General features: G+C 33.9%; 2 protein-coding genes across 2 annotated transcripts; one reads left to right on the top strand and one right to left on the bottom strand.

The window, feature by feature from the left end:
* Positions 1 to 1,536: 1,536 nt before the first annotated feature.
* On the bottom strand, positions 1,537 to 3,583 carry LOC143620127 (fatty-acid-binding protein 3, chloroplastic-like). Its single transcript, XM_077091889.1, has 5 exons — positions 3,382 to 3,583; positions 3,205 to 3,306; positions 2,338 to 2,493; positions 2,031 to 2,245; positions 1,537 to 1,878 (listed from the first exon to the last, which is right to left on the bottom strand). The coding sequence occupies exons 1-5, from the start codon at positions 3,581 to 3,583 to the stop codon at positions 1,720 to 1,722; spliced, it is 834 nt and encodes a 277-aa protein (XP_076948004.1). The 3' UTR covers positions 1,537 to 1,719.
* A 2,150-nt stretch (positions 3,584 to 5,733) lies between these two features.
* On the top strand, positions 5,734 to 6,992 carry LOC143619968 (major pollen allergen Ole e 10-like). The gene is made up of 4 exons (XM_077091780.1): positions 5,734 to 5,789; positions 6,259 to 6,287; positions 6,452 to 6,686; positions 6,768 to 6,992. Exons 1-4 carry the CDS (start codon positions 5,735 to 5,737, stop codon positions 6,791 to 6,793), a joined length of 345 nt encoding a protein of 114 aa, XP_076947895.1. The 5' UTR covers position 5,734; the 3' UTR covers positions 6,794 to 6,992.
* Positions 6,993 to 24,847: the final 17,855 nt, after the last annotated feature.

Consider the following 24,847-nt stretch of genomic DNA (forward strand, 5'->3'; position numbering starts at 1 on the left):
CTACCCGCATCATACCCAAAGACTAAGCAGGAAACTCGGGCATTTCTGCAAGTGACAAGGACTTCCCATGGAAAACCTTACAAAACCCTTTTCAAAACCCTTTGCTTAAGTCCAAAAGTTCACCTCACTTTATTAAACACGCATGAGAAGAACATTGGACTGGGGGGACTTGAAGAGGTAGGTCCCAGCAGAGACCAGTTGGTCCCGCAAGACTCACCTTGAACAGGGTTGTCTGCGCAAAGGCCATCTGCTCCCGCAGGACCCACCATGCTCATAGAATCTTACGCGCAGTACGCAAGCTGTACACGCAGGGAAAGCCTCCCAATGGTGAAGTACCCCGCCTGTTCCCGCAGTTGCGGATACAAGCCATCAGGGAAGGCTACCCGCAGACAGCAGGGCTACACGTACAAGACTACCTACTTCAGCAGTCACGTGAAGGCATGAGCAAGGCGGGAACAATCCCGCCCAAATGAGCCAGTCTGATTCTGAAAGATCTTTTGTACCATACCTACCAAGGTATGGATAGGACAGACGATCTGACCAGAACAGCCCATGAGCCAATCACAGGGTGACAGCTCACCGACAACAGTGCGAGGAGGAGCACCCTCTAGTACTGTTTGTCACTATTAGCCGCTGCCTACTCACCAACCCTCACTGTGGAGCAGGCGCAGCCTACAGTTGGTGGAATAGTATTACTGTTGGCCGTAACCAATTCACCAACCAGCATGGCCTGCGTACAATCCACAGTCAGTGGGACGTGCATGGTCTACAGTTGGTGGAATAGTGCAGCCGACTTTATTACTGTTGGCTGTAACCTACCCACCAACCAGTATGGCCTGTGCGTAATCCACTGTTGGTTGAACAGGAATACTATTCAGCCGGCTGTACCTTCTAGAAAACCTACCTTCGGCTATAAATACTCCAATATCTTGGAATGGTAAGATCATCTACAATCTCGTATAACTTACTTGATAACTGCTCTTATAGTATTCATATACTTTTATATTCAAAGAGCAATATAGACTGATTCTCACGCCGGAGGGTGGTCACAAGGAGGAACCCCCCCCTTCTCAGTGACGAGCTTACGGTGTCTGTTTTGCAGGTTCCCTGAAGTACAACTTACTCTGCTGGACCTAACCTTCGTGGGAAACATTACCTGGCCCTCAGATTACCTATAATCTGCCCGGGGTTACTTAGTGTTTCTTCAAACGCATATAGTTTTGTTGTCGTTTTACTGAGCTTTTAACCAGGAGAAAATCGTCGGATGAAGCCTAACAATGCTTGTAACATTAGTCTTTAAAAGCCAACGTTCAGACATTTTTCTAGTGTATTTTAAGTGATGTAGCAGTCATTTGAACTAATACAACATCTGAGAACAGTTTTCAAGACATGAAGAAAGAATATTATCTTGATAAGATATCAGAATGCTATCCTTTAAATGGAATTGGTCATGTATCTGTTATAACATTAATGTGCCTAGAAGAAACACAACCATCAAAAAGACCAAACATGTTTGAAGTGTTAAAAGATACCGATAAAGATCAAACCAGACCACCTTGTATGATCAAAGCCTCATATTCTAGATCACAAATCACAACTATTTTCTTGAAACATTCATCAGCATAAAGATGTAATTACTTTTATTCAAGAAACCATAAAAAAGAACTCAATTCACAAAACCAAGCTGTGCTAAATACTCATATAGCCAACAACTTAACTTTAGTTGAGAAACGAAGCCAAGCTGTTGCTTATTGAAGATTTTAACGTAGGAGAAACCGGTGCACGTCCAAAAAATACATCAAAGAGAGAAGACGTCACGTTTTCTGACTCAATCGTAGCTTCCACAGCTGATGGAAACCCACCACTAGATAAATGAACCTGTAAATCCCACAATAAAAAAATAACATTTAGGGAGCGTTTGAATGTACGTTTTAAAAATGATCATGCAATACTAGATAATCATAAGCATATCTTTTTAAAAACTATTATTATAAAACACAAATCTAAACATCAAATAAGATCAAACTAACCAGCATTTTGGAAGGATCAGCCCATGTCAAAAATATGAAAGTTCCTTTCTTTAACGGTCGATTTTGAAAGATGCTACGAAATGTGGACAGGGCTGTTTTATCAATGGAATTTGGTGATTTGATTCTGGGTGATACAGCCTCGTCTAGAGCATCCCAAAACGTTTTTCCATCAATATCTCTAACCAAAACAATTTGCAATGATTTCTCCAAAGGAGCTGCAAGTTCATTAGAAATCAATTAAATTATGTAACCATGTCGACTTTTAAGTTCTTGATCATTATTTGATTGTTGAGCAATGTGTGATTACCCTTATAAATTAAGTCAAACAATGAAGAATCTTGCTCGATTTCAGGTGCTGTTCGTCCTTTCCAGGGGTTTAGATTGTCCAAGATATTCGGGTTTAGGTATAAACCGGCCGCATAAACCTTAACACCGATTATTGCAAACACTTTCTCCCGGAATCCTGTGATAGATGTTGAGCGTGCGTTAAATTTGTGCAAAACAGAGAAACAGAACCACTCAAAAAGTGCATTACTCGCTAGAATCTAGCTCCAAAAGAAATGAAAAACATGATACGGTTCATTTGTAATTAAGCAAAGCTGGCTTGGCTTGATTCATAATAAACGAGCCAAGCCCAAACCAGGTAAGCTTGACTTGTTGACTCGCTTGTTATGCAGCTTGTTGGCTCACCCTTTAGGCTCATTTAACTGACTCGTTATACACTTTTTGTGTTTATCAATATTTATAAAAATATAAAATTATATTTAAATAAACGAGCTAGTTCGACAAGCCACAAGCCGGCTCAAGGTTTTTGCAATTTTAGCTTAAGCCAAAGGTTTCAGTTTGTTAAGATAAACATAAGTTTGTAAGAGCCACCAATGACCTACCTAGCAACTAGCCAACTAGGTACTACCCACCTGCCTAATTCAACCCACTAGAGACTAAATTTGTTACACCTCATATTCCTACATTCCTACCCAATTTGCCTCGCATAGCTCTCCTAGAGTCCTAGTATCCCTGTGTTTTCGTAACCGTTCAAGCTTCGCCAATTCGCCCACCCTAAAGGAGCCGAGCCCAATCTAGCCTGGCTCGCTTAGAGAAATACACAAAAATATTAAAAGGAAATCTTAGATTGGGTCAATGTGCATGTGGGATTTCAAGTTGAAGTGTTAACCTGTTCCGATCAAAGATAACGAAGTCGAGCAACCAGGAAGATCCAAAGATGTCTGAAACTTCACATTTGTAGCTGGTTCCTCAGCATACTCAGGATTTCCTACTGTAAAATCCATTATAATAAAGCACAACAAAAAATGATCAAATAACTTGGTACATGAGAAAAGATTGATCAAACCTGAAGAAGCAGCCGCAATGTTAACTGAGAAGGTATGAAGGCGGGCATTGGTGAATTTTTGGAGGGAGAAAGTCCTAAGTGTTTGTGGAAACCGGGTTCGAATCGTAGGGACTGAAACTGAGATTGGAATTGAGGATCCGGTTTTTCGTTGGGGATGAAGTAGGCAGAGTGATCTGGGAACAGCTGCAACTTCTCCTATCATATCGAGTTGTTGAAGCAGTAGAAAACAAGTTTGATGTAGTTCAATCAACACTCCTTATCCATTTCAACTAGATGCAATGCAAGGGTCCCATGGATTTCATTTAATATATGTGGACGTGGTTTTTTAAATTTGAAATTGTGCATGGTTTTTAAAAGTTTGGCAATCGTGACTGGTAGTGGCCGGCTACTGTGTGCCGATGTAGACTTTGGGGCGTTTTATAAAAGGACAAACATTAACGAAAACGATAAGTACAAAAATAGTCGGGTTTGAGTTTAATAAATAAATAAATATATCGTGTTTGGTTGGCCTGTATTTATAAATTGAGCGTGTTTGTGTTAAAATGTTTAACCTGTTTAATTAAGCAGATCCACCCAATAAATTATTTATGACTCATTAAATGCAATTTTTTTTACCAAACATCAAATCGATCAACAAGTTTATAACTATGTTACTACCCGTCAACCCATTTGATATTTTAGATGATGCGGTGAGAGGGAATGTGGTAAGTTTTTGTGTTCGTTGAATTTTTACCAGAAAGTGAGAAAACTTTTATAGTTGGAGGTGTTGGGCCGCTACAGATGGTCCAATAAATAGACATGCTTTTTGTGAATATAGTTGTGTTTAATGAAAAATGTTTTCTTGGACAAATGACAAATCTTGCTCTTAATTTCTTTCCAATTGCAGATCTATGGTAAAACTTTTGAACATGTTTTGACTTATTACAAGTGATAAATTTTTTTGAGAAAGATTTGTTATAGAGCAAGCACGGTTGATCATTCGACTATCGACTAAATTTTAAGTTTTCTCTCACAGCTATTTATGGTTGCTATGGGGCGCGGAAGGGGGAGGAACGGGGCGCGGAACACCGCCGCGGGGCGCCGTCAGTAAGGGCGCGGAGGGAAGAAGGATCGTCTGGACGACGGGCGCGGAAGGAAGGGTGGTGGGCCCTCTCTTTCTTCACCTCTCACATACACACATACATATATATGCATATATATATATATATACACACACATATTGGGGGCGCCCAAGGGGCATTAAATCATAGCGGGGCGGGCTTCGATGCCTCATTTTCTACGATGCGATGACGTGGCACGGTGGAGGGGCTCGATGCCCCCCACCATAACGGATAGCCTTACAGATTCATCATTCCAACACCTTGGAAAACCTTTTTGTCAGTTCAAAATCACATATTTATCTATCTTTTCTACAAGTGATCTTTAAGCTCGTCTCATATTCTATAATGAAGAAAAATATCAAGATACAAATATCTAATATTCTAATATTAGAACAAAAAAAAGTACACTTTATCATAAATCTTGTGAAAGTTATTTGTATGTAAGGAGTGGTGATCACTACTGATGATAAAGTGGTGATCACTGCTAATATTTGTTAAACGAGATTCACAATCAGTATCAAATTAAGTGAAACGAAATTCAAATAGTGAAAGAAGTGAATCGAAAAGAAGCGAGGATGATTTATATCAACTTGAAAAGAGCATTTCAGTGAACATATGTTGAAAAATTCAGAAGTAGAAGTAATAGTTAAATATACTGCTTGATGTTTTATACAAGACATTTTTACATTCAGAATTGTATTAATAATTGATATTATTTTAGAATAATGTTGGAAGTCTCATGGCATATGTACTTCTTTTAGATTTCCTAACTCACATGACCAAAAGTACCTCAATCTCTTTTTTCTTTATAGAATACATGAAATCCAAAGCTAGATCTAATTCGATTCTCCTTGGTATTTGACATCCCATCACTCTTGAGTTCTTTCATCACTTCCATATATCTTCCTTCAAGACTAATTAAATATACTGTATTCTCATTAATACATTTAACATACAACGAGACGGAAGAAAATAAGGTAAGTAGTTGCATCACCGTCTTATTTATCATTTTTAAAACAATAGATACAATGTACTCACACCAAAATCATTTTATAACCAAAATAATACCAGTTTTTATGCATGTTACATATCAATGGAAATCAAAACTGAGCTGTAAAGTCATGTAACTGAAATCTTTGAAACACTTTTTCTTTTTCCATTTTATTTTTGCTTCCTCAACACTCCCATTAAATACCACCGTTTGCTTCCTCACATAAACAACAAACCAGAAGATCTAACATCATCAAATATCAATGGCTGGGAAACTATCTGCTTATGTTTCCCTCCTCCTGCTGTGCTTCCTTTCAGGTGATCAATTTACCTTCTTGCCCTTACTCTACATTGCAAAAATCTAGAATATTGTTTTTCAAAAGGATTGATAAGAAATGGATAAATTTGTTTTGTTTACGTATCTAGGTTAATTGTATCTAACATAGTGACCCCTGTGTTTTGAAGCTCATAAAACTGATACAATGATAGTACATTTTGTCTTGAAGCAGTTGAAGTCGCTACCTTAGTTGCGACTTCAACAGCTACCAAACAAAATCTTAAATACGGTATATTATATTCAGTATTCAGAAGTACAAAACACAAAGGTTTCTATCTTGTATACCGAAAAATTATCATCAAAGGATTTAAGGGCAACTCATTTTCCAAAGAATTTTGCAAAATTTCCATAAATCTAGCATGCATTATGGGAACTCATAAAATATTTTCTTGAATTTAACATTTCATGATGAATCTTGCTTGCATATTAATCTTTCTTCTTTTTTCACAGTTGGGACACTGAGGTTCGTTCATGCACAGGTAATTAAAATCAAGATTTCTAATAAGATCTACCAAAAATGGCATCTTGACACAATCTTGATGCATTTTGACTGTCTTTTATTCATATCTGATCAAGAACATGCATGCTAGATTGTACTTAACGTTTAGGTCATGTTAACTATTCTTTTATTATTGGGTTGCAGAAAACATGGTGTGTGGCTAAACCCTCATCGAGCCAGGCGATTCTTTTAGAAAATATCAACTTTGCATGCTCACAAGTGGATTGTGGTTGTCTTCAACAGGGCGGTCCTTGCTATTCTCCGGATTATGCAATCAACCATGCATCCGTAGCCATGAACTTGTATTTCCAGTCAAAAGGAAGAAACACTTGGAACTGTAATTTTAAAAACTCTGGTCTCCTTACACTCAGTGACCCAAGTAAGTGATCAACTAGCCCGTTTTGATCCGTATTAAAAATATATATGAAGTTTATTTCATACTTTTATACTTATTATGCAGGTTATGGGGGCTGCCAGTATGCGTAGATGATTGGCATGGAAGATTATAGAAGTTTTTATTTGATTTATAAACAGATTGCTCACAAATTGAATAGGGATATCTTAAAAATCGCTTTTTTTAAGGTTTATGACAAGTTTTAGCTTGTGGTTCTTTGTAGTTTGCACTGATCAAATCCATTGCTTCAAATTTGTTTTGGTTTACTTTTTCTTATCATTCCACATCAAAATACAGAGCTAATTTGAATAACATAAAATAAAATAAAATAAAAATTTTTAAAAAGAAGAGGACAGACTTTGAGGTAAATTTGTAATTTAACATAAACTATGGTATCGAATTGCGTCTAGGGATTGACAAAAGAATTTGAACCTGACGAGATAACCCAAAACACATGAGGTTTGATAATGAGATAGGTATTCGGATATGTGATTAGTTACAAAAACTCATGGATTGCGAATTACCAAACTACTGTTGTTTACCATGATGTCGAATGGAGATGCTTGTAAGGGCTAATTTGCAGAGTCTTGGATTTTTGGTATAATGTACTTGGTACGGTCACAAAATTTTGATTTCTTTCATTTTGTTTTGTGAATTTAGTTTTTGGTATAATGTGTTTTTCGTATAATGTGTTTTTCGTGCAAGCATGTTGCACTACGGTTGCTTTTATAAGATTATTATTCGGTCGAGCATCATCATAATAAACATGTATATTAACCTTTGAGTGATGTTTCCTTCTTTTAGGCTCTATAGCGCATGAACATGTGTATTTAAACAAAACACCAATCGAGTTAAATGTTCCACTATGCCGAGATTACAGTGATCAATGAATGAAATAAAAAACCGCTTTCCAAGAGAGAAAGATTTAAGGAAATTTATACATTCATCCAATCATCCAGTTATAGTCATCTGATAGTTATATATATACTGCATTCTATAAAAACTCAAAAAATAATAAAAATAAATACCGATAAACTGAAAGTGATTTAACAACTTAAACCACCATTCAGCTTAACTGAATTGATTTCATATATGCATCAATCCACTTCTTAGGCCTGTACACCTGCCTTCGCTTGCCCGCATGGCTGACACGTCATCAATCCCAGTACCAGTCATCACTCGCGACACCAAGTATTACAGCAATCGTTCCAAGAATAGCCTTCAATACAAGAAAACAAATTACACATTACACATTATTCATCATCAAACTTTAAACTTTTGAATTAACATAGAAGTGGGAATGTTATCTTACAGCAATTAAGCATGCGATAAATCCAGGTTTCTCGCGGTGATCATATCGAGCACACAATAGAACGAATACTCCAATAAACCAGGGGATTGCAGCCAAAAAGAAACCAATAATGAACCCTTATAAAGATTATAAACCACTAATCATTATCATAAGTCTGTTATATCATGTAACTGACAATCTTTGAAAATAATGATGCGAGAAGATAAAAACTTACAAGAACCACCCTACACCAATGCCGCAACACGGAAGGCGCCTCTGTCTTACAGACCTTCCTTCTACAATTGCATAACCTAAAACACCATAGCAAAATGTAAACTTATTATTTATAACAAATTCAGCATATATGATCTGAAACTTGATAATAATTGGCAAAAAAAAAAAAAAAAAAAGATTAAAGCCAGATAAATTTGTTGAAAGTGATCTCATAAAGTTTTCATATAACAATTCAAGGCTGCAGAGAGCGATTCAGTATCACAAAAATAGATGCATATATCTGAAGATAAAATTGAACAATTACCATTAATTTGCAGAAAGAAGAAACTATGGCTGTAAATTAATCAAGCGTTTAATAAATGAACGAACATGAACAATGAATTTCGTTCGATTAACTAAAAGAACGAACACGAACAAAGGCTATGTCTGTTCAGTTGTGTTTGTTAATGTTTGATAATGTTCGTTTACGTCTTCGTTAGTGTTTGTTTGTTTATGTTTGTTCATCAAAGGTCTTGAATATTTTCTAATCTTATGATATAGATTTAAGCAAAATTATTAAGTATAAAACAAAAATATATACGATAAGCTATAATAGTTAAATTGTCCATCTAAACAGTTTAATCATCCACATTAGCATCATAGGTTTTCTTTTCATCTTAAAATATGAAATAGAACAGATCATTCCAATCGACCTTCACTAATCGAATAACGACATGTGGATATTTACTCGGTTTGTGTTAACTCGATTAGTTGGGGGCCCAAATTATTTGACTTTAAGGCAAAGCCCAATTGATAAATGTCATTTATTTTCTTTCTTTAATGGTATGCATGGTCTTTATTAATTTTTTATTTTTTTTACTTGTTAGTTGATTAAGACGCCAATTATGGTTTTATAAAGCGGTAAATCAAACTAGCTGGGTTGGTTAGGTTGGTCGAACTGGATATCTGGTCAAGACGTTCGAATGTGTTGTTTCTTACTTTTTACCATAGTCAATTTCAAATTCTAACATGTCGACTAAACTGGTAGACCTGATTTTCCAAACCAGAATTCAAATTATATAAATCTTAATTTGATGCACAAGCTATGATAATCCCATATTCCCCTGTCCATTACTTGAGTTTGAATTTTGTTTGTTTATTTTCTTTTTAATTTCTTGTTTCTCTCTTCTTTTGTAATAATATTGTCTGTTTAGGTTTACCTGTAAGTTTGAAGTATTTGAGGACATGTTTTATTATTGAAAAATGATTCTTGTGTTCTTCGCGTCGCATGAAATGTTGCACCCCCCCCCCCCCAATCATAATTACTTCGGATTAATTAATCAACGTTTCAATTATGTATGCCCCTATTAATCGTTGTAGATATACATAAAATAAAAAAAAAAACTTAATATTTAAATCTCAAAAAAATATATTTGAACATTTTAATACTTTGGCTCTAGTTTCAACTAATAACTTTCTTTGTAGATTTAACACCTTTTTTATGTTTTAAGATAAGTTGTTTCAATTGTATGATGATTCATGATTTACTTGAATATTTCAACATTTATAGACCCATAGTGCCCACGGACAATAATATTGAACATAAAATAATCATGAAGGCTAAGTGCCATTCCCATTTGATGCTTAGCATCATCGGCTGGATGATAAAGTAAAGTTTCAATTCAAACCACGCAATAAATAAGTCGGAAAAAAAGAAGATTGCTTAAATTTTTGAAGAAATTGACATACAATAATTATGTCTATAGTTTCTGATAGAAGGCAAAAATCAATTGACAAACAAGCTGATTAACATTTATTATTTTGGGTTTATAATTAATTGGTCAAGTGAATGGGCTATTTGAAACCCACAAACATTACAAGTTGATTTACAAAAAAGGTTCCATTAATTAAAGTATATGGACTGCTACACCTTCTAAGAGCATTGGTTAGTTAATTTCTTGCCACAAAGCACCATAACCATGCTCCTCAATGTTATTTCCATAAGAAATATGGGAATAATCTTTAACACCTCCGAACTCTATTATACCACCCATCTCATCTTCATAACTTTGGATGTACATATCATCCATCTCCATCCAATTATATTCCACATCATGTGATTTTAAATAATTCTGACTAGTTAAGATCAGATTAGAATTTTCCCAATCAGCCTTCCATTCAAGCTCCAAACTCATATCACGATCCTCAATTACAATTGGACTAATCTCAGCTTCTAAAGATCGGATTACACTAGATAATCTCTCATTGTCACACTCGCCTTCAATGTGTGGTTCATCGAGTATCGACATTAAAAGGGCGTCATCGATTTCTAGGGATTCTAAATTATCAAAATTATATTGATCATTGATGGGTGCCCAATTTTCTTGGATCAAAGAAGCCATCAAGAAAATCAAAGTGTGGATACGAATGAGAGAAAAAAAAGGAACAACTGAGGTGAGAATTTGAGAAATGGAGTGAGAAATTGAGGAAAGCGGATGTGTTTATATAGGCAAAGTTCCCACAAATTAATCAAACTTTTAGTGGGCCCTAATGATATGATGGTACAATTATCTTTAGATCTACAACTTAGAGGTTGCTGAGTAGGATGGGCCGTATCTCCAAAATCATATCACCTATTCTTTCTCCACTTTGGAATACCATTGGCGTCAAAATAAGTACTAAACAAGTAGTGTTTTTTTCCTTTTTTAATTAATATAAGGCTGGTTTATGAAGTCTTTGTGTTCATGTTCTTTATTTAAATAAGTAACATGCTAATATAATAGAAATGATGTATTTATTTAATTTCATATATCTTAAAATACTTAATGAATTTGTATGCGGTGTTTTTCTTTTGTTTGGTAAGAGATGATACCCAACATGAATGATGCAAGTGCAAGAGAGGCCCACAAAAAGGAGACAAATAATGGAGCATTTAAGATTGTGTTAGATATGGTAGAATCAAAGTGGCAATGTGTTTGCAAACTATATCTCCCTATGTTTTAATGGGGTGACCCCACCTCCAACTGAGTTTCCCAACTCTAATTATACACCTAATTACCTATGAGTAAAGTTTTGTTTTAGCCATCTTCCTTTTTTGCCGTCATTTGAGTATAGTGGTCAGAAGGTTTCTTTCGGAGTTTTTTTTTGTAGGTTCTCAAGTTTGAATCTCATCTTGTATGCGCTCTTTGAAAAATACGGGCAACACTATTGCAGGAATGATTCTAACTTTTGTGATGATTTGGAAGAGACACAGCTTCCATTGTGACAAACACCTTTAAAAAAATAGGGGTACGCTTTTACTCCTAAATTTATGCATGTGTCTAGTTGTCTACTGTAAGACTCGAACCCATACCATTTAGACGGAAACATCACTTTATACAATTCTTCATACCACTAGGCTAAAATCCCTTTAGATAAAATTTTGTTAAAACACTTAAAAGAGATGAAAGTTTTGAAATACACATATGTTATAGTTTTTTTTTTATTTATTTCTTTTTGAAAGATGAGTTTCATTTTAGCAATTTTTGTTCGTGGGACTTAAACCAAGAACTTTCAAACCCTTCCAATTCAAGGTATTTAAATATTTTGTCTTTGCTAACAAACCACCCTAGTGTATGTTGTTATTGTTGAATTTGTTTTTTGAAAGACCTGTATATTAAATGAGAAAAGGGACAACTCAGAAGAATCAAGCTGCCCAGCGAGGCAACGATTACAAACGGTAAAAATAGACAAAACAACAAACATTGAGAATTACAATAAGAAATAGATAAAATTAAATCTACATCGTTTTATCTTATTCTAACGAAACCTGTTTACTCTGGTCTCATAGAAAAGAGTTAACTATTGTTAAGTACTTAAAAGAATGGAAGTCATGATACAGATAGATGCTATACAAGTGGCGATACGTATGAATCAAGGGTGGGTTGTGGGTCTTGGGGCACATGCGTACGCACTTATTCGTGCACACCTTAATATATATAAAATACAAATATGATGTGTCATATGTCGGCTTTCATTGGCTAAACTCAATTATGCATGTCAGGGTCTAGTCTCTCTGACCACCAGCATTTGCCCCCATCTCGATTATTATTAAAGTATTGAATAAGTTAAATATAATAAATTAAAATTTTAAAAGTGTTTTTCTTTATTAAATTTATAACTTAAATAGAAAAAGATTTGATACGATGTATTTAGAGTTGTGAGATAGGACGGAACTTGAAAGTATGTGCGGACCCCACCAAGTAGAGAGCACGGGGGAAATTTTCCACACGAATTATTATTGAATTCAAACTTTCTAGTGATTAAATTGTTACAAATTATTGCTTTTACCTCAAAAAGAAGTCTTATAATTAGACATGAAATTTGTTAGTATTTTAGCTCATTGTTAATGCGGCAAAATTGTCAATCTGTTTCATACCATATAAAAAATCTTATAACACAATGCCTTTGGTATGATTTTTTAGCACGTTGTTTTATGGAGGAAATGATGAATCCGCAATAGACATTTGCTCGTTTAGTGACAATCGTCGTTCTCATCCCCCCCTCCTTTAGTTCTCTTTCACCAGTCACCATCATCTTTGTCGCCGAGCAAATTGCCGGACACCGTCACACCAACTCAGTGACTCACCAATGTATGATTTTTAATTTTAACTATTTGAAATTATATTTTATGGTTATTCCGCTATTCGGACGAACGATTTGATATTTAGATAATTACTTGAGTGATAGTTATTCTTTATTAGATCGAACGATTTTAACAATACAGAAGTTAAAAATTATCGGTTAGCCGTTAGATATTCTTGTATTTGATTTTATTACTATATTTTTTTTTGTTATTTTTATTGTTATAGCGTTAATGCTATTTAAAAAAATTAGATTAAATATTTCGTTACTTTTAGGGCCTACGGACCCTTTCTTTCGGCTCGACCGAGGTATATAAATTATCGAGACGGCCTACCCACAGACACAACCATCTTCACCTTTACCACCATCACCACCCCACCATCATCGCTATCACCTCGGTCAACACCACCTCCATCGACGCCACTCTCCTTTGTTATGGCCTCCACCTTGACCACCACCGCCATCAATATCGTCTACCGCTTTTACTTTTGTCTCCACCGTTACCACGATACCCATCATGATCACCACTAATACTGTCACTATCGTATTCCCTACCGTTATCACCACTATCCTATCCACTGCCCTTGCCGCCACCTCCACAACTGCCACTGTTGTATACACCATGGTCTCTGGTGAACACATTTTGATTACTCTTTTCCCTTTTAATACAACTCATTTTATGACTACCCCATTTTTACTGGAACCAGTTTTATCATGAACCAAACCGATTTTTTTTTAACCCAAATTTATTTCGACTCATAAATAACATGCTAATTTCATCCGGCTTAGCATCAAGGCTTCATTTTGTTTTAGTTTGTATTTTATTGCAATAAAGGAAACACAAACTTACAGAAAAATTAGCAAGTTCAATCTATTAATTATTATTATTATTCAGATATTCTTAGACTATAAGGTATGGTTCATTCAAGAACCTTCAAGGGTCTTACGTAACAAGATGATCAATTGATCATGCAAATGAGCCCTTTGAACACCACACCACCCCGTCTCTCTCACGCAGGGAATGACCATGGTCATACGCATCCTTTGAAGGATGGTGGAGAAAAGAGCCAATCAATTTTTTTTATTTTCTTTTATTTCCTTTTATTATTAAATAAAATCGATTGGTGAAGAATGAAGTGAATGAGCCATGACAGGAGTTAAATGGTAAGGTTGAATGATGGGGGAAAAACTGAGCTGACACAAACGTAACGAATAATAAAAAACGAGAAGAATAACCAATATCAGATAGTCTTATGAACGACGCTCCCAAGCCTTTACTACTGCTTTATGATCATTTGGACACCCTATGGGGACGTTCAATGTATTAAGTACAAGATGTAAAATAAAATAATTAATAAACTATATGTTTCCCAATTAGTATCCAACAAGTAATGCGGGTAATAATTCTATAATTATTGCAAATCAAGGAAGCATCCAGGAAAGCAATGGACCAAGTGTAACACATGGGGTATCTCGTACAATTATACAAAAAGTGGGCTCCTATTTGATGGTGCATGTTCAATACCTACAGGCTACATACATATATTCACATCTTAGATATATCATAAAGCTTCCAAAAAGATGATAAATGCTTTAAACTTTTTTTATTTTAAGCAAATTCTACTTTTATATAAATGATATCATCATGATGTTAGGATTTTGGTATGGAAATTAAAATCGAAGTTTTACGATTAGCGTTTTAATTCAATAACATGTCGAATCTTTATGTGACGTGAACTCGCATATTAAAAATTACAAATTAACTAATGAGTTGTTTGGCAACTTCTACATCAGTAAGTACTGAATCAGTAAGATGCACGAATGGCTAAAAGACATTGAGCTAGTTATGGGCTGTTTGATAACTTCTGCAGTCTGTACCAGTAAGAAGCCTGAATTGTCAAGACACTATGAACCTGGAAGTCACAAGTCAGTGCCAAATATATCGATGTGATAGTGAATGGTGGTGGTCACAGGTGAAATGACAAATAGGTAAATTTTCATTTAGCATTATTTTAAAATTTAACGAGGAAAATGTTTGCTAACCGATTCAGACGTGTCATAGTAAACCAAACACACTTAATGCTGACTCACAACCAATGAGGCTACGATTGGGATCTTCTAATCTCGATCTTACCTTGATTAAAACAATTATGAGTATGATATTGCTTTTAACAACCGATTAATTAGGTTTGAAAAATAAATAAATAAATAATTAATGTTTGGTATGAAAGTTGTATTTGTAATTATTATATGAAAAAGAAGATACAAAATCACGAATTAAGTGCACATGGCGTGGGTGGGGATTTACCAAAAAGGTACACCAATAACACATGTTGGGTGGCATCGGTTTGTTCATCTTTTGCATATAATAGCTAACCCACAGGAACCGCATATAACGCCATGTGACCCACACCAATTCATCCTACAATTGATAAAATAAGTTATGATCACTAATTATTTCATTTAATATTTATATATATCTATAGTTAATTAAAAACAAATCAAATCTTGATCCCGGTATGATTTTCCCTGAATACAACCCTTAGAAGATAAAAGTTGTTTAATATGTCATTTTATGTCTCGATTTTAAAGTATTAGTTAAGGTCATGGAAAAGGTTGGGCGCCACACACCATATAACATGGTTGTCGTGTATGTGCCACCATCATATCTTGATATAATGGTGCGTCCTCTTTTTTCAAGTCCCGGTCGATAATAAAAAACGAATTAAACGACTAACTCTCGTTTATATTAATCAGAAAATATAACTCAAAAAACTGATTACAACTCTCAAACCCTAACTCGGTTTGATTTTTACTGAACCCTAACTCGGTTGCATCTAGATGAAACTTAACTCAGTTACATCTCGTGTATGTCTAGATGAATCCTAACTCGGTTGCATCTCACACACTCTATAATGTAGGGCTGAGCACGGTTTGGTTCGGTTCGGTTATTGGGCGAAATCCAAACCGAAACCAAAATAATCAGTTATTTGAATATGCAAACCGTTCGGTTTTCGGTTTTTTGGTTTTCAGTTTTTCGGTTAATTTCGGTTTCGATTCGGTTATTTTTGGTTTTTTCAATTATGTGTTGACATTGCAAAAAAAAAATTTTAAAATGAAAATGCATATTTTAAACTTATATAAGAACGTGCTAGAATACCACAATCCACATATGTATTGAATTTAAAAAACAAAAATAGGCACGTGTTGCGTGGAACTATACGAATACAAAGTTGCTAAATAGAGTTTAAAAATTAAAAAGCATTAAAAGTTTAGTCCCGATCTTTATTAATCATCTTATTTATTTATCTTAAAAGTTTAGTCCATTCTTCATCATCTTGATAATCTTTATCATCATCAATCGGTTCGGTTCGGTTTTTTAAAAATGGATAACCGAATCAAAAACGAAATTTCGGTTTTTCAAAAAAAACAAACAATTAACCGTCGGTTAATGCTTCGGTTCGGTTTTTTTGGTTTCGATTCGGTTAATTCGGTTTTTTGCTCACCCCTACAATAATGTCTAAACATAACTTGGTTTATAAAGACTAACCTAACTTGTTAATCAAGACATTACCTATTTTAATTACAATATAATTAGAAAACATATTGTAAGTATGAAACATAACCAACTATGACCGACTTGTCATTATTGGTCCCTCAAGTTCATCGACTTGTGACTTGAAGTCCGAAATTACGTCCAATATTTTTAGGCGTAACGTCCTTATCAAACTATTATAAAAATATACTATTGATACGTAATTAACAAAAGGGGAAAGTGAATACGATGCTGTTAGACGTGTAACCTTACATGGAAAACCAATCAAAACTACGTAGTTTTGATTAAAAACCCCTCATTTATTTAAATTCCTTTTCATTTTTATTAAAATCTTAATTTACTAATCTTGATTATGAAAAACATTTTTTTTAAGCTCAGTTTATTATTTAGCTGTAACTTTTTAACAAATTCCACCAAAAAAATATAATTGATTTTCGATTTCTCTTTACAATTGATGACTCCTTCAAAACGTGCATAAGGTGGCTTGATTTCTTGGAATTATATTTTCCTTTTGGATGTTATGTATTAATCTTAAAACTTATATATAATAGTTAAATAATATATAAGGTAAAACGAATTTATCCAATACAAATTAACACAATTTTTTTCTTTTGAAAAGCCTCAATTTGAAAAACCTGTATTGTTTTTCTCTTTATAAAACCATAGTAACTAATTATTTACCTCTCTAGAAACATGAGGCTTTAGATTTTTCGGATGGAAATCTCCACAAACAATTTAATCAAAGAGTTGACAATTTGTTATATTTTTAATGAAAAAGAAACGGTGTTTGTTTTGTTTTAAGATAGTTGTTATATTCAAGAAAGCAATTATCATAAACATGGAAGGGATTTTGAAATAAATGAGGGGTTTTTAATCAAAATTACGTAGTTTTGATTGGTTTTGCGTATAAGGTTACACGCCTAACAGCACCGTATTCACTTTCCCCTTAACAAAATAACAAGGTTAGTTATTGAAAGAAAGCATGATTAATCATTTTAAGCCAAACAATATGTTTTGGTGATGAATATAGTTAGCTAAACTCAACTTATGAGGAACGAATCGCTAAGTGACACAAAGGTTGGGGTAAAAATCGTAAAATAACACAGTCTTTTACAAACTCAGTACTATCAAATTTCATTCGGTAGCCAAGAAAGCACAAGATGTTATCGCATCTTATTAGCCACTACATAACAAGTTGTTATCAACCTTTTAGTTACTACCTAACTTCGGTTTTTAACAAGTTTCAAAGATAATTCCTACATAAAACTATTTACCACAGACGACGATCTTATATGTTTCCAATAAAGCACCTTTAAGAGAAAATCAAAAATTTTCACGCTAACCTAGCTAGGGCGGTGCTCCTTGAAACCTTATCATGGTTTTGAAGTTATAGAGGTTTCTAAATAACAAAGTCACAATAGTCATGGACAAAGGTGTACTTCACGTCTTTTAACCTTTACCAATATATATTCTGATTTTTCATTGTGTCTATACGCAGATCCTAATTACTCAAAAGACTAATGACATCTATATCATCAACGAGTGATGGTATTATTGATCCATAAGCTAATTGTTATTAAATCTATCAAGATTTTGAAGTGCTAACGTTATTAAATAATAAGTGCATTTCTTTTGTAAGACGAATACAACAAGTCAATGTAAATGCTTTGTTTTGGTGCGGTCGTGAAAGAATCATCATAAAGATTATACTCCTTTTTCTTCATGTTTATTCCTCTACATAATAGCATCTACTTATTTTCATAGCTAGCCCAAGGGCCACTATAAGCAAGCTGGGGCTTTAGCCCCTCACTTGATCAAACTCCGATTAAAAAATTATGTAAATGCTTATTTATGTGTATTAGTTCACTATGAGAGTTACAAACTAAAACACAACACTAGTATAGTGGTAAGACCATAAGACTCTACTTTAATTCTTGGGAGGCACAATTTTGAATCTCATGGTTGCCAACTTTATTTTTCAACGTTTTTTTTATTTTTTACGTCTCATGGTACGAACCATTTCTTTAAAATGGCCTAGGAATTTTTACGCTTTTGACACATAAAATGGTTGAGCCGACCCTGCATTTTGTTAATATATACTGACATATAGATACCAAAATTTACTTTCAAGTCTTGAAATCTCAAAATTAAACTTAGATTGCTTAATATATTCAAATTAAAATTGATAGCTGTTTGACGCAATACGAAGAAACCAGCAAAATTCTAATCGATACATTCTTGAGAGCATAACTAATATTTTTTTTCTGAATAGATAAACATTGTATCAGAACTTTGGACGAATCTATTTTTTGTTGGATAAAACCACGAGATTAAAATTGCTAGAAATAAAATCATTATATAACTTAATAAACGTGTGAATAGAAGGCAGACGAGTACAGAACAAACCGCTAGTATTTAAACCTGAATTACTTAGGTAGCGTTTGGTATGCTGCAATGACATGGGGAATGGAATGATTCATCGCAAGGAAATGAAAAAAGTGGTGTTTGGTTGCTCAATGGAATGAAATCATCCATTACACATGGAATCCCATTCCATCAAAACCATTCATTTCCATCATTTTTTTTTTCATTCCATTCCTCCTTCACCATACTTTCTCAACAACACCACCACCACCTAACAATAACCATCACCACTACCATCAGCACCACCACCACCTCCGCCGTCACCACTACCACTGCCGTTGCCAACAACGTCTTCGTAACCACTGCAACCATTGTCACCGTCGTTGCCTGACCATCACCGCCACCACCACCATTGTCGTTGCGTGACCGCCACCACCATACCATTGCTATCACTACCAATGCTATCACACTTGACCACCGCCACCTCTGCTGCCTGACCGCCACCACCATCGCCACCGCCACCACCATTTTCGTGGCCAAAGCTACCACTGTCGTCATTGTAGTTTTTTGTTTTCTTGTTTTTTTTCGTAAAAAGTATTTTGATATAAGAGTGTTTTTGTTATTTCTATTTCATTCCAACAATTTTTTTTGGATACCAAACAACATAAAGAAATAATTTATTTCATTCCATAGGTTAACCAAACAAGACAAAAGAATTGTAATGATCCATTTCATTCCCTTGTCCATTTCATTCCATTCCTCCTTCATTCCATTACCTCCAACCAAACATACCCTTAATCTTGAGACAGGATTTTAACTTTAAAGATTTCCCCCTCATAGTTCCAATTTGATTCATAATACAAGCATCATACAACTCCCTATTATTGTTACACGCTAATTTATTTGGTGTTTAAATTATTTTTTTCATTGTTGTGTATGCAAGGGCACTTTAGCACTTGTTCTTAGAAGAAAAAGGCAAGCCTATATGCATGGGATAAGTCGTTGGCATACGTGAGGGAATCTGCAATGGCTAGTGAGTCAAATAAGCATTTATCCACCATTCATATGCTTTGCATCTTATGCTTTTCATTTTAGAAAACTGTTGACATGACACCTAAATTCGCATCTGCTTGAAGAAGTGTTAGAACTTAATTGTTTCTTAAAGGTGGTAATATATTCTCATTTTACCGGCAAAAAGCAAGTGAATTCTGAGTTGAAGATGCTTCTCCCCCTTTGGGCTCAAGTCAGGGGCCCAAATTAATTCAGTAACATAATCGGGTCGGGTTAAAACGGGTCAAATATGTATTCTCAATCTTATAATAATCTTTGTGTTGTCATGGTCTCACGGATGGTTATTAGCTTGGAGGAATTTTACTATTTAGTTTCCTACCATTGAATGTTTTTTTTCTTTTCCTGTGCCATATTTGTTGGAATATGTACTTAACTTTTAATTCATTTGTCAAACATATGGTTGCATAAATGTTTGTATAGATATTTTCTAATCACAATTATATAGATAGTTAGATATATTGGACTTGGGCTGCTTGCTAAGCTATTGTGGGCTGTTGGGTATTATTGGGCTTGTGCAGATGAGTTGGAGATATAAAGTAGAGTAAAGAAAGGGAATATAAAAACACACACAGATAATAATCATCATATATTAGAATTCTATATAATCTCACCACATTGTGTAGAGATTTAGGGTAGATTTTAATCATGGATTCATTATTGACATCTGTAAATTTTTCATATTTATGTTGCTCTTGGGTTTATTCTTACCAGATCATGTTTCTTGGCATTTTTAAATCTTCACAAGTGGAATATGATATGAAACACATTTGAAAACAATCTTGCATGAGTCACTCAATTATTTTGGGGGTTTAAGGAGAAACAAAAATCCAGGATGCTAGTTTAAATTTCCCTATTTTTGGGCTATTTGATTTGTACTTTTGATTTCGATTTAACATGTGTTTATAGCATACACGTGAAACCCACACCGTTGCCAAAATAAGTACAAGAAATGTGGTGGGTGAGTGAAACGTAATTGAGCTAATTAGCTTAGACCAAAAGACCTATTTTAAGGGACTTACAAGTTACATCAAGTATAGTTCTGATTCAGTAGGGAAACACAAAAATCGTGTTCGTTTTGCTCCATAGATGGTTCAAGTTCTACTAGGTTTACTAATCAAGTTGAATCCGAATAATGAATCTTTATATATCAAATATGATATTTTCTTCTTCATTGTGGGGCACTTGTCTCTTAAAGGGGATGCCACAGCTCATAGGTTTAAATATAGACAAAAGAGTATAATGTACAGTGTACTAAGAGTAACATTTGTTAATTTTTCTTTTGTGGGGGTGGGGGGGGGGGTGTTCGGGGTTCACATTTATGTAATTGGTTCATTATATAACATGCTTATTGTTTAGGTTTATTATTATTTTGTGTTGAACATCATACTCTTCCACCTAAAATCCTTAAAGAAATTTTTTTTTTCCATACCTTTAAATACAAAACTCAAGAATGTAGTGTAAAATCTTGCACTTGTAAGTATTTAAATCCATCAGTCCACCACATTATTTTTTTAGAGGCAAACACGATACCTCTAGACCACTAGGTCATTGATATTATTGTTTAGGTTTATATGGATACTATCCGTTAATATCTCCAAACTAGGTTCTGTTTGTTTTAAGGATTTGAAAGGAATTCTAAGGAATGAAATTTTAAATCCCATGAATTGATATGTTTGTTTCATTAAATGAAAGAATGAGAATGGAAACTAAATCCCATCAAATCCCACATTTCATGGGATTTTAAAATCTCACATATTTTATATAGATTGTTATGGAAAATAAATGATTGTTTTATTAACCCTAATCAGTACTAGGGGTGGCAAATGGGTTAGGTTGGGTCCAAACGGGTCATGGGTCGGAACGGGTTAGGGTCAAAAGGTTCGGGTCAGAACGGGTCCGGGTCGGAATGGGTCAAGGTCGGAACGGGTCAAAACGGGTTTCGGGTCATTTTTTTTTGAAGAACGAGGGCAAAGGCGGAAACGTTTTAGTTTTATTTACATTTTTCGTTTTTTATTTATATTTTGAGTTATGATTTTTTTATTAACAATAAAAACCATTCAAAAAAATTAATAAAAAAATCATAACTCAAAATATAAATATAAATAAAAAACGAAAATGTAAAAAAACTAAAACGTTTCCGCCTTTGTCCTCGTTCTTCAAAAAGAAAACGAGAATGAAGAAGATTCCAATTCCAATACATACTAACCAACCAAACACATGATTGGGATTTTCAAACATTCCATTCCATTCCATTCCATTCCAATTCCAATTCCAATTCCAATTCCAATTCCAAATCCTTAAAAAAAAGTCTGTGAAACGAACGCGCCCTAAAGGTTTGAGAGTTTAAATTGGTGTTGACAATAAAAACCCCTCAAAAAAAAATAAAAAAATTAATAAAAAAATCATAACTCAAAATAAAATCAAAAACGAAAATTGTAAAAAAACTAAAACGTTTCCGCCTTTGCCCTCGTTCTTCAAGAAAAAAAAAACCCCCGAGAATGAAGAAGATTCCAATTCCAATACATATTAACCAACCAAACATATGATTGAGATTCTCAAACATTTCATTCCATTCCAATTCCATATCCTTTAAAACAAAGTCCGTAAACCAAACACGCCCTAAAGGCATGAGAGTTTAAATTGGTGTTGATCTTCTATCCCTGTAAACTATTTACATATTCAACCAAGAAGGGCATGCGAACAAAATCTTTGGTTTTATGTTTTAATAATGTCTACTTACCCTTATCATAATTATTAATTATGGTGACATTAGCTATGACCAATGATGGAGCTAGGAATTTTATCCTATGAGTTCAAAATTTTTCAATGCTTGATTTTTTTCAAACGCCAAAGTTTTTGGTCCTCGGTTTATTGGGTCGGGACATGTCAATCATTCGGTCAGATAAATAAAATGCAATATTATTATAACAAAAATACATCGTCAACATTTAATAAAATACAAAGTCATATTAAATAAAAAAGATATAACATATTATAATTGTTCCATACGCGTTTTCATATTTTGAAAACGATTCATAACATATTCAATCGTCACTTAAAAAAAACTCATTTTCAATATAGCAAATGAAAGCATCGTCCATATAATCGTTACCCATCCGATTACGCACCATCCATGCTTACTTTTAATTTTGGGCTTATTGACCCTTCTATGAATAACTTTGAGCATTTTTTTATAATCTATATACGAGTTATTATTTGTATATTTATGATTTTTGTTGGTAAGTTTTATAGTTTTTTAAAGCTTTTTTTATATTTTATAAAAAATATATTCATTTCTAAAAAAGAATTTAACTAAATTTTCATAATCCATGCGTTCGAACTTTCTATTTTGAAACGACACTGGGTTTGCTCGCTGAAAAAGAATAGGTTCGCTCGTTAATTCGATACGATAGGTTATATATAAAATCGAAAATGACTGGGTTCGGCCGAACCCGATACATGAGCTACGATTGTTGCTACGCTATGAAAGGAATAAATAAAACTAAATATATGTATAATCACAATGTATTTTGAGGTAGAACGAGATAAAGAGAGAGAGACGTGTAAAGGATCAACATTCAATGAATAAATTCGATGACCGGTGTCACCGCGAAAAAACATTAAAGAAAGGGAAAAGAAAAGGCTATGACTTATGATATGAATTACGATGCCATACAAAATAATATCCAGTTAATTTATCATCAAATATCCAGTTTTTTTTTTTAATTTATTTTCTACACGAAACACTATATTTGTCAATAAATTTGAATACTATATTTTCATTATCATACAAAAAACGTTATCTAATATGAACTTTGTAGTTTCATTGTTCTTATATACGAACTGCTTTTAAAGTATAACTTATATTTTTAAAAACGAATTTATTCTACTATACAGTACATGAAATATAAAAAGGAAATTTAAGAAATATTTCTTTTATAGTGAGATTCTAAATATGTTTTCTCAAAGTTCAAATTCCTTCTTTATCTCCTTACTAACATGTCATCACTATCACGTTAGAAGTTTGAGATGACATGTTTCTAAATCCGTTGCCTCCCCACTATATTAGCTTAAAACTCGTCGTTTTCTCGCCGTATTAGCTCAAAAATCAACACTTCCTCGCCATATTAGCTTATTTTTATCTATGAAACATGCTTATTTTTATCTCCGGACCGAAAGAAACTTAAACTTGAGCTGTGCAAAGGTAATATCGAAATGTTTAATGAAATTTTATCCCGCAAGGTTTTAAATAAAATTTATGTCAACATATAGATAAAAATAAGTATGTCTGGTCGGTATATTTGAAATAATATAAAACTTTATACATTAAAAATTATAAAAGAAAAATCAAATACAAGTAAATTATTTATAGTAATATAATTAAAAAAAACAAACAAACAAGGCTAACACGTCTTTGACTATGTGTTAAGATGCCAACACGTCGTTGACCATGTGTTTGGAAGCCTAACTCATATTTGAACATGTGCTAGGAAGTCTAACATGTATTTGACGACGTGTTTTACAAACACGCCGTTAAAAATAAGTTAGAGGAAGACATTTTTGGAATTCTAAAGTCTAGGGAATAAAAATGGAATCTCTTTCTAAATTAGATCTATTGTGAGAGTTTTCCGTTAGAAACATGTCACGAACTTTTAGCGTATTGGCGATGGTGGGTTGACAAAAAAGACAAAGAAAGAATTTGAATTTTCAAGGGACAGGTTGAAAGTATCTAGAGAGAGGACATTGTCATATTAAGGTAATGTTTTATTGTAAGTAATGGAATGAAAGAGGAATAGAATGAGAGAAGGAATCGAATAGATAAGGGAATGAAATGATTCCTTATTTGGTTAACCTATAGGAATGAAATCAATTATTAATTTTTATTGTTTGGTATCCAAAAAAATTATAGAAATAAAATAGAAATAATAAAAACACTTCTATCTCAAAAAACTTTTTAACCAAAAAAAAAAACAAAAAAAAAACCCTACAATGGCGACGGTGGTAGCTCCAGTGACGAAAATGGTGGTG

The sequence above is a fragment of the Bidens hawaiensis genome, unplaced genomic scaffold (genome assembly GCF_021521415.1).
Source record: "Bidens hawaiensis isolate Kalapana, Puna unplaced genomic scaffold, B.hawaiensis_p1.1 tig00002525_1, whole genome shotgun sequence".
Taxonomy (NCBI): Eukaryota; Viridiplantae; Streptophyta; class Magnoliopsida; order Asterales; family Asteraceae; genus Bidens; species Bidens hawaiensis.